Source organism: Alexandromys fortis, unplaced genomic scaffold, assembly GCF_014885135.2.
Source record: "Alexandromys fortis isolate MF-2015 unplaced genomic scaffold, M_Fortis_MF-2015_v1.1 scaffold_344, whole genome shotgun sequence".
NCBI classification, from domain to species: domain Eukaryota; kingdom Metazoa; phylum Chordata; class Mammalia; order Rodentia; family Cricetidae; genus Alexandromys; species Alexandromys fortis.
Window position 1 is genome coordinate 467162 of NW_026068226.1, and position 11381 is coordinate 478542.

Below are 11381 nucleotides of genomic sequence, written 5' to 3' on the forward strand. Positions count from 1 at the left end.
TTTTTCGAGACAGGGTTTCTCTGTAGCTTTTGGTTCCTGTCCTGGAACTAGCTCTTGTAGACCAGGCTGGCCTCGAACTCCCAGAGATCCGCCTGCCTCTGCCTCCCGAGTGCTCGGATTAAAGGCGTGAGCCACCACCGGCCGGCTCCCACATTCTTTTTGTTACTATTGTTGAGACAAATTCTCGGGCTGTTTAGGCTACCTTCAAGCTTGCTGTGTAACTGGGGGTGGCTTTGCGCTCCTAATCGTCCTTCCATTACCACCCCAGCGCTGGGATTACAGGTGTGTGTCACTAAAAGTGACGCGAGTTCAGTTCTGGAACTCATATTGTGAAAGGAGAGACCCTGCTCCCAGAGGTTGTCTTCTGACCTCCCAAGTCGGGCCGTGACAGTGTGCATGTCTCCCCCAGTAGATAAGCAAGTGGAAAAAAGGTCGCAAAACAGAAATCACCATTTCAAGTATATAATTCTGTAGTATTCATTTATTTTATTTTACTGATTTTTTTCTTCTCTCTCTCTCTCTTTTTTTTAAATCTATCTATTTTATGTATGAGTGCTCTATCTGCATGTATACCTTTATGCTAGAAGAGGGCATCAGATCACACTATAGATGGTAGAGAGCCACCATGTGATTGCTGGGAATTGAACTCAGTACGTCTGGAAGAGCAGCTGGTGCTCTTAACCACTGAGCCATCTCTCCAGCACTTTTTTTTTTGTTTTAAAAAAGATTTATTTATTAAGTACACAGTGTTCTGCTTGCATGTACACATGCCTGACAGAAGAGGGTACCAGATATCAGTACATATGGTTGTGAGCCTCCATGTGGCTGCTGGGAATTGAACTCAGGATCTCTGGAAGGTGGCTTTTAACCTCTGAACTATCTCTCCAGCCCCTTGAGGCAGTCTTTCTATAACACCCTAGCTAACCTTGAACTTGTAGCAATCCTCCTGTTTCTGCCTTATAAGTGCTGGAATTATAGGCTTGTGCCAGCGCACTGGGCAGCCTTCAGAATATTCATAATACTGCACAGCTATCATCTGCCAGCCTTCAAAATGTTTTTGTGTTTGGTATAGGATGGAATTCAGGACCTCAGGCACGTCAGGCAAGCACATTGCTACTGAGCTATATTGCTAGCCTTCTTTTTATTTTGCATTTTGAGGGAGGGTCTCATAAAGTTGCCAGGCTGGTCTTGAATGCCCTCTGTAGCCCATACTGAACTTTTGATCCTCCTATCTCAGAGGATTATAAGTCATGTACCCCCAGTTTCTCCCCATCTGTTTTTTTTGTTGTTGTTTTTTTTTTTGTTTTTTCGAGACAGGGTTTCTCTGTGGCTTTGGAGCCTGTCCTGGAACTAGCTCTGTAGACCAGGCTGGTCTCGAACTCACAGAGATCTGCCTGCCTCTGCCTCCCGAGTGCTGGGATTAAAGGTGTGCACCACTATCACCCATCACCCGGCCTCCCCATCTGTTTTGTGACATGGCAGGATTTCTCTTTGTAGCTCCTGGAACTAACTCTGTAGACCAGGCTGGTTTTGAACTCAAAGATTCAGAGAGATTTGCTTCCTCTGCTTCCCAAGTAGTGCTGGGATTAAAGGACTGTATCACTATGGCTCAACTTGTTTTTTTTTTTTTGTTTTTTGTTTTTTCGAGACAGGGTTTCTCTGGTTTTGGAGCTTGTCCTGGAACTAGCTCTTGTAGGCCAGGCTGGTCTCAAACTCACAGAGATCCGCCTGCCTCTGCCTCCCAAGTGCTGGGATTAAAGGCGTGCGCCACCACTGCCCGGTTTATGGCTCAACTTGTGACAGAGTCTTATATGTACCAGGCTGGCCTTAAACTTCCTATGTAGCTGAGGATGACTTAGGACTTCTGCTCTTCCTGCTTCCTGTGCTGAGTGTGCCACTAAACCTGTTTCATGAGGTGCTGAGACTCAAACCCAGGGCTTGAGTGCTAGGTAAGCACTCTGCTAACTGAGCTACAGTCTTAGCCCCAGACCTGTTTCACTTTCAGAATTTTTTTTTATCATTCCCAAGCGAGTCCACACCCATTTATCAGCCCTCTCTCTCTCATACTCTGTTTTTAAATATAGTCACACAGTAAGGCGTGAGAGGTCAGTCTGTGAACTGGGGGTGTTGACAGTTCTCTTCTGTTTGTAGATTTCTGCCAGCTGTCAGGCATGCACCTGCTGGTGGGCCGATACCTAGAGGCAGGGGCTGCAGGGCTGCGCTGGAGGGCAGCACAGCTCATCGGCACATGCAGTCAGAATGTTGCAGCCATTCAGGAACAGGTGTTGGGCTTGGGTGCCCTGCGCAAGCTGCTTCGACTGCTCGACCGGGACTCCTGCGACACGGTACGCGTCAAGGCCCTCTTCGCCATCTCCTGTGAGTGTCCAGGATTGCTGGGGGAGGGCCTGGGACTTGCTGGGTCCACAAGGGATAAAGGGTTGGGTGCTTCCTTTATTCTTTGATTCCTGTTTCTGCTGGGACTCTGTGTGAGGTGCCAGAGCCAGAGAAGTGAAGTCAGATCCAGAGACCACCAATTCCTGGGCAGTGGTGGGAGAAGACCTCGTGGTCCAGCTTGAGCACCTCACGTATCAGAGTCTTTGTCCATGTTTGGGGTCAGCTCATTTTCTGCCACTGGGACCATCCTGTATGCTGTAGGAAACTGAGCTGTGTTTGTGGCCTCCACCGGCTGTAGTCACAGGCATTCCCCAGTTATGTCAACTAACACTTCTCCAGACAGGGCAGAGTCCCTCAGTGCGTACCTTTACACTCTGTCCTTACAACCTGGGAAGCAAGGGAACCAAAGCGTGGACAGAGACGTTTAGTTCCGATGTAGGTGCCAGCTTGGGAACAGAAAGAAAACCAGCATTACAGAGCGCTTGTTTAATGTCAGGTTTTTATTTTTATAATTTATTTATGTCGTGTATTTGTCTCTTTCCACCATGTGGTCTGTAGGGATTGAATTCAGGCCCTCAACCCTATTTTATTCGGTGTGTGTGTGTAATAATAATAATAATTTTTTTTTTGAGATAGTATCACTATGTATTTTTGGCTGGCCTGGGACTTGCCATATAGACCAGGCCAGCCTCGAACTCACAGAGATTCATTCGGTAACAAGTCCCCTCCTGCTTTCAACTTTTTCTTTTTTTTAGATTTTATTTATTACATATACAATACAGTGTTTTCCCTCCTTGTCAGAAGAGGGCACCATAACTCATTGTAGATGGTTGTGAGCCACCATGTGGTTGCTGGGAATTGAACTCAGGACCTCTGGAAGAGCAGTCAGTGTCCTTAACCTCTGAGCCATCTCTCCAGCCCCTGTTGTTTTGTTTTTTGATCCACTGCATTTAATTTGGGTTGTTCTTAAGAGCTCCAGTGGGTGATTATTTGCCTAAGCCAGGGCAACTTACTAATGGCCACAGCATCGAGGAATATGGTTCCTCCTACTCCCTTCCCTAGCCGCCATGGACTAGAGATTCTTAGGGAGGGGTTGGACCTTATGGATGCCTCTCCTACAGTCATCCGCTTCAGATTTCCCTGTTACCACCTCTGGAGTGCTGAGATGCCAAACATGTGCCACATTAACCATGCTTAGCTTATGAGGTGCTGGGCTTCAGCCCAGGGCTTTGTGTCCACAAGTACTCCAAAGTACACCCCCAGCTCTCTTTGCCTTTTTCTTTTGAGGCAGGATCTTGCTGTGTTTTCCTAGGTTGGTCTTGAACTCACTCTATAGTCCAAGCAAGGCTTGAACTTATCATCCTTCTGCCTCCACATTCCAAGTAGCTTGGATTATAGCCTATGCCTCCAGGCCCAGCTAAATCTATCCTTTTCGATTGCACAATGTAGTATTTTTCAGTGTATTCACAAGGTTGTGCACCCCTTTCAACTTCGTATCATTTATCGCCTCCAGCTGGGCTTTGTCAGCATGCAGCAATCTCTCCCATATGCTAACTTCAGCTCTTGCAGCCACTAGTCTAGTGTGTCGGAGGGTTTGCCTGTCCATGACATTTCCTGTAAACAGAACTGTGTGCCCCACATGGCCTTTTGCTTCTGGGTTCTTTCACTGACGTGTTCATCCTTGTTGTGGCATGCGTCAGTACTTCAGACCTTTTTATGGCTGAATGACATTCCAGCGCTTCGGCACAGCACATTTGTTTATCTGTCCATCTGCCAGTGGGCGTCTGGGTTGTCTCAGCCTCTTGGCTGTTCTGCTGTTGTGAGCAGGGGTTGCAAGTCTTGTCTGTCCACATGTTCCCTTTCTTAGGGTATGTACCTGGGAGTGGGCTTGCAAGGACATATGGGGACTCCTTGTTTATCTCTGCAAGGTCAGCTCTCTCTCTCTCTCTTTCATTTTTTTCTTTTTGATTTTTTTGAGATAGGGTTTCTCTGTGTAACAGTCCTAGCTGTCCTGGAACTTGCTTTGTAGACCATGCTGGCCTAGAACTCACAGAGATCCTTGCCTCTGCCTCCCAAGTGGGTTTAAAGGTATGCACCACCACTGCCTGCCTGACTGTTTCTTCTTTTCTTTTCCAAGACAGATTTTCTCTGTGTAGCCCTGATTATCCAGGAACTAGCTAGCATTGAACTCGGAGATTCTCTTGCCTCTGCTCTCAGGTGCTGGGATTAGAGACATGCACCACCACACCTGGCTTCTTTCCATTTTTGAGACAGGATCTCCTATACACCAGGTTGGCCTTGAACCCTCTCTATATCAGAAAATGACCTTTAATATCTCATTCTCTTGCCTGTATCTTTCTAGGGCTCTGAGATTCTACACGTGCTTTGGCTAATGAAAATTGAACCCAGGGCTTCATGAATGCTAAGGAAGCATCCTACCACCAACTGACCAACATCCCCAGTCCGACTTTCCTTAGCTCTAGCAGTTACACACTGTCTTTGAAACAGGATGTGTAAATCCAGGCTTAGTGACCTATACTCGTAATCCCAGGATGCAGGATTGCCTTGTGTTTGAGGCCAAAGAGAGTTACAAAGCTAGACTGTGGAGAGGAGAGGAAGTTGGGGAGACAGAGAAAAAGAGAGAGGAAGTATGTGGGAGGAGCCTCTACCCTCTCCTGTGTCTTGAGCTCTGGTCCCCATATGAGTTGCTCACAGCAGAAGGACAGATGTTCCTGGGACACAGGGGCTGGTGGGAAGACCTAGGAAGGCTTGGGCAGACAGGCTTTCACTGCGGAGGAGGCTTGTTAATCTGGGGCAGGAAGAAGGTCTGGAGGGACAGACACATGATAGCCTAGCTCCAGGGTAAGGAAAAGGACTTTGTGCCCCAGTTCTGTTGCTGCTGGAGCTGGCTGGGGAGGGACTTGCAAGGCTTTCTTCTAATAAGTTTTAGCTTCTTATTTTAGATTTATTACTTGTATTCTTTTTATGTGCATGAATTTTTTTTGCCTGCATGTGTATGTGTATACTACATGTGTACAGTGCCTAAGGAGGCCAGAAAAGGGTATTGTATCTTCTCGAGCTCAAGTTTCAATGAGTTTGAGCTGCCATGTGGGTACTAGAAACCGAACCTAGGTCTTTTCTGCAAGAGCAATAAGTGCTCTTAACTGCTGAGCCATCTTTTCAGTCCCTATTTTTTTTTTCTTCCTTCCTTCCTTCCTTCCTTCCTTCCTTCCTTCCTTCCTTCCTTCCTTCCTTCCTTCCTTCCTTCCTTCCTTCCTTCCTTTCTTTCATTTTTTTGAGATAGGGTTTCTCTGTGTAACAGCCCTAGTTGTCCTAGAACTAGCCCTGTAAACCCAGCTGGCCTCAAACTCACAAAGACCTGCCTGCTTTTACCTCCCAAGTGCTGGGATTAAAGGTGTGTGCCTCTACCACCCCACAGCCCCTATTATTCTTGTTTTCTTTTTTTTTTTTTTTTTTGTTTCCTGAGACAGTTTCTCCGTGTAACTCCGGCTCTGTAGACCAGGCTGGTCTCCAACTCAGGGATCCATCTGCCTTTGCTGCCTAAGCGCTGGGATTAAAGGTGTTGCCGACGCTGCTGCCGCTGCCACCACCTCCACTGCTGCCCCATTGCCATCTGATTCCTATTTTTTAATTTATTTTTATTTTTGGGTATGCATATTTCTATGTGTAGGGGCATGCACATGGGTGTCGGTGCCCACAGACGCTAGAAGCATTGGATTCCCTGGGTCTGGAGTTAAAGGTGGTTGGGAGCCATCTGATGGGGTGCTGGGAACTTAACTTGGGCCCTCTGGAAGGGTAGTAAGTGTTCTTAACCATTGAGCCATCTCTCCAACATGTCCAGTCCCATCCTCCTTTTTAGAAAATCAAGTAATAAATCTTAAAGGTGAATGTGGTGATTCACACCTATAATTCTGGTAAATAGGAGGCTGAGGCAGGAGAGTTTCTATGAGTTCCAGGATAGCCTGATGTCTACAGTAAGAATGTCTTAAGTACCCCTGCCTCCAGTGAAGACATTCTATAATATTACAAATCCAGGGTACTGAGAATGTTTGTAAACATTTGGGAGCCGATGGGGGATGCCTGCAAGCTTGAGGTAGCTTGGGCTACACCTTGAAGGTTCAAGGCTAATAAGACACAGTGGAGGATGTAGCTCAGTTGGTAGAGTGCGTCCCTGGCATACAGGAAGCCCCGGGTTTGGTCCCCAGTACCACATAAACCATGTGTGGGAGCATGTGCACATCACCTCAGCATTTGGTGGGTGGAGAGGTGGAGTCAGGAGGATTAGAAGTTCAAGGTCATCCTTGAGTAAATAGTGAGTTCAAAGATAGCCTGGGCTATGTGAGATCCCGGGGAGGTGGGGGGCCGTGGGGGGGTGGGGTAGGGAGAGAGGGACAGAGGGCGATTCAGAGGGTAGAGGAGAAAAGAAAATGAAAACAAAACAAGCAATAGCGAAGTCTGTAAAAAGTTACATTGCTCACAGTACAGTGTCCCAGACACCTGGTTGCTTTCCTGTACATGTTACATGTTTCTGTAAGTATAAGTGTGTGTGTGTGTGTGTAATATACAGACATGCACTGTGTGTTCTTCTAATATGCAGCCATACACACAGAAGCCCCCTCTTTCTATTCATTTGCATGTACCTGGTAACTGACCACCTGGATGGCTTTGCCCAGCACATCCTGGACAGCCTTGGCTCTCTTTTTTCTTCACACAATAGTTTCTTCACATAACCTCTTTAAAGTGTACAGTCGAGTGGCATCTGCCCTTCATTGGGTGACTTTATAGTATGGCCCTTGTGTGGCCTCCTTTGAGGGCTCTGTGCTAGGAACCAGTAGGCTTGGCCATGTGGGCTCCCACTGCCGGAGGCAGGGACATTATTGCACTCCTGCCCCTCTCTGGTGAGGGCACAGACTTGGTTGCCTTGTCACTTCATGTTTGTGAGTGGTTCTTTGTTTCCACAGAGAAAGGGTTTCAGAGACTCAGAGATGGGTCACTCGGAGTCATGTGTGTGAGGGCCTGGGGTGGGGGAAGGGACAGGGAAGGCTAGGGAGATACACAAGCACTTCTGTTGCCTGATCCCTGCTTCTGCTGTCCCCTCCCCCCAAGCCAGTCTCTTGGTGCCACAAGTGTTTTTTTACCCTCTGATCCACCTTACTAGTCTTGTCTTCTCTCTTCTTTTTCAGACAGCGTCTTGTGTGTTCCAGATTGACCTTGAACTTGCTATATAGCAAGGATGGCCTCGCGATCCTCTGCCTCCACCACCCAAATACTAAGATTACATCTGGCTCTTGTTTTAGGAATATATATATATATGTTTTCGAGACAGGGTTTCTCTGTAGCTTTGGAGCCTGTCCTGGAACTAGCTCTAGACCAGGTTGGCCTCGAACTCACAGAGATCCTCTTGCCCCTGCCTCCCGAGTGCTGGGATTAAAGGCGTGTGCTACTGCTTGCTGCCCAGCCTTTTTTTTAAATTTTTTTTTGTATGTGGGCACATGTGCCATAGTGCAAATGTGGTCTAAAAGCAACTTGGGGGAGTCGGTTCTCACCTTCTAACAGTGGGGCTCCTGGAATTAAACGCCGGTTATCAGGTTATCAGGCTTGATGGCCTTTACCTGTTGAGCCATTTTGGTAGCCCATTGATTTTTGAGGCAGAGTCTTACTGTAACCCATTGTATAAGTCCCTATATAGCCCAAGCAGGCCTCAGACTTGCAGCAGTCTTCCTGTTTTATTCTTATGTGTATGTGTATGTGTACTTGGGAGGGCAGGTACCTATAGAATCCAGAAGAGAGCATCAGATCCCCTGGAGCTATAATTGCAGGTGGGTGTGCAGTACCCACTGAAGACTCTGAGGACTGAACTCAGATACTCTGGAAGGACAGCAAACATTCTTAATCAACTGAGTCAGCTCAAGACCCTGCTTATTTTGTACGTGGCCTAGCATAGCCTTGAACTGGCTAGGTAGCCAAGGATGACCTTGACCTCCTTGTCCTCCAGCTCCATCCTCTCTAGAGCTGGAATTACAGGCACACATCAAAATGCTCAGCTTGGTGGGTTTTAGACCCAGGATCACATATATTCTATGCAAGTACTCTACTGATGTGGGATGCAGTTTTAGATTTATAGCAAAATGGAGGTTGTGTGCCCACACAGTCCACCTCCTTATTAGCACCCAGACAGAGGTACACTTGCCCCCATAGGCGGAGGCTGCTTGTTTGTTTCCCAGCTGCTCAGACCCGAAATAATCACACAGAAACTATATTAATTGCAATATTGTTTGGCCAATAGCTTAAACGTATTTCTAGCTAGCTCTTACATCTTAAATTAACCCATTTCTATTTTATATTTTACCACGAGGCTTGTGGTTTACTAGTACTGGCACATGGGCATCTTTCTCCTGCATGGCTATATGGCATCTCCTTTACTCCGCCTACTCTCTCAACCTCTCAGTGCTTGGAATTCCCACCTTGCCCTATTCTGCGCTGCAATAGGCCCAAAGCAGCTTCTTTATTAACCAATGGTATTCATAGCATACAGAGGGGAATCCCACATCATGCTGCAACTGATAAACCATATTGTTGTTTAGGATCCATAGCTTTCATTGGAGGTCCAGGGTTGTGTGTGCCCTGTGGTTTGGGCAGATAACTAGTGACACATATGCATTATGGAACCATACAGTCATTTCACTGCCTAGAACCACTCCCAATGAACCTATAGGGGCCGTTTTCATTCAAACCACCATAGCCACATAGTTGGAACCCAGCGTACAGCTTTTCTAGTTGGCCTTTTATGTAGTAATGTGCGTTTAACCTTCCTCTGACTTGTCAGCTCATTTCTTTTCAGCACAGAGTTAAGTGTAGCTTTTTTTTTTTTTTTTTTTTTTTTTTGGTTTTTCGAGACAGGGTTTCTCTGTGGTTTTGGAGCCTGTCCTGGAACTAGCTCTTGTAGACCAGGCTGGTCTCGAACTCACAGAGATCCGCCTGCCTCTGCCTCCCAAGTGCTGGGATTAAAGGCTAAGTGTAGCTTTTTTAAGGGAGAAGTGTGCCCCATGGTGATGACCTTGGCTATCATTTGAGAGCAGTAGCAGCCATTCTGTCTTCCTTCTGTTGTGGAGAAGATACAGGGGCCCAGCCAGGGTTCATGGAAGCTGGGAGTTGAGTCAGGAGTGTGGTAATGACCTGGGTGAGAATGAGGGCTGAGGTGAATAAGCAGGGCCCTTGTGAAAGGTGGCTGTGCCCTCCATTGACACTGGCAATGACTTGAGGAATGTCCATTTGTTAGAGCTGGGGTCAGGGCTCTTGTCCACTGTTGTAATGGGAGTGGGCGGGCCTGTTTTTTGTCCTGCCACCCGGCTAGTTTATGCCTGAAATAATCACACGGAAATCTATATTAATTAGATTACTGCCTGGCCCATTATCTCCAACCCCTTATTGGCTAACTCTCACATATTAATTTAACCCATCTCCATTAATGTGTATCGCCACTTGACTGTGGCTTACCGGCATGAGTCTGACCAGCGTCCATCTTGGAGGGGAGAGCCATGGCGTCTGCCACACTGCCTTCTTCCTCCCAGAATTCTGTTCTGTCTCCTCTACCCACCTAAGGGCTGGCCTATCAAAAGGCCAAGCAGCTTCTTTATTTAACCAATGAAAGTAACACAAAGACAGAAGAACCCCTACACCAGTCCACATCTAGCCTTGCTCCATGGCACAGGTTGGCCCAGCCCCACATGCTTCCATGTCTAGGTAGAGAAACCCTGGATTCAAGGGCCATGCTTGCTCCTGCTTTGGAGGCAGAGCTTCCAGGCTGTTTGTCAGTTAAATTTATGGTGTCTTGTGTCTTCTACCCATGATTATTTTGCTATCTATTTGTTTTATCTGGTTTTATTTTGAATAGGGTTGCAGGTAGTCATGACCAACCTCACACTCACTGTGTCATTGGAGATGATCTTGAGTTCTAAGTTCTGGGATACAGACATGAGCTACCATGACCAGCTATTCTTATTATTTTCTTATTTTTTTAAATTTATCTTATATGTATGGTGTTTTGTCTATATGAATATCTACCACTTTGTGTGTCTGGTGCCAGAGGAGGTTAGAAGAGTTGGGTCACCTGGGACTGGAGTTACAGGTGGCTCACAGCCACCTGTAATATGGGTATTGAGAATTAAGCACAGGTCCTCTGGAAGAAAGCTAGTGTTCCTAACCACTGGGCCATCTCTGTACCCCTTTTTCAGTTTCCAAGTTTCTATTACATTTCATTAGTATGTGTGTGTGCATGTGTGTACATGTGTGTGTACACGTGTGTGCCCGTGTGTGTGCAGGCACGCACGTGTGTGTTTACACTTGTAGTGTTACTACCCATGACTAGAGGGCAGAGATAACTTCTGGAAATCAGCTCTGTCCTACTCTGTAGGTCAGGTTTGGCAGCAATTGTCTTTACCGGCTGGCCTGTTCCGCCAGCCCTCCTTTCAGCCTTGTGAGACAGTCTCACTGCAGAGTCTTGGCTGTTTAGACCAGGGGGGCCTTGGACTGACTTTAGTCCTTTCACTTCCCAAACACTGAGATTGCAGGTGCTCATTACCACAACCCCTCTTCTAGTAAAAACAAACAAACGGCTGGAGAGGTGACTCAGATTAACAGCACTGGCTGCTCTACCAGAGGTCCCTGTTCAATTCCCATCAGCCAGCAGCTGACAACTATCTCCAAGTCCATTTCCAGATGATCCAACACCCTCATACAGACATACATGCAGGCAAAACACCAATGTACATAAAATCAATAAGTCTTTAAATGAGCAGACACTTCTGCCCACAGAGGGCAGAAGAGGGCATTCAGGCTCCTGGAACTGGAGTTACAGAGTCATGAAGTGCCATGTGGGTGCTGGGAGCCAAACCTGGGTTCTCTGCAAAAGCAGCCAGTGCTATTAACTGCTGAACCAGATCCAGGTCTTTTTTTTTTTTTTTTTT

At 46.9% G+C, this 11381-nt stretch overlaps 1 protein-coding gene across 2 annotated transcripts in view; it reads left to right on the forward strand.

The window, feature by feature from the left end:
* Hspbp1 (HSPA (Hsp70) binding protein 1) overlaps positions 1–11381 on the forward strand; it is a 23677-nt gene that overhangs the window by 4786 nt on the left and 7510 nt on the right. For both annotated transcript variants that reach the window (XM_050130670.1, XM_050130669.1), the window contains exon 4: positions 2152–2376. In XM_050130670.1, coding sequence (XP_049986627.1) covers positions 2152–2376 — 225 coding nt within the window. The remainder of the gene's footprint in view (positions 1–2151; positions 2377–11381) is intronic.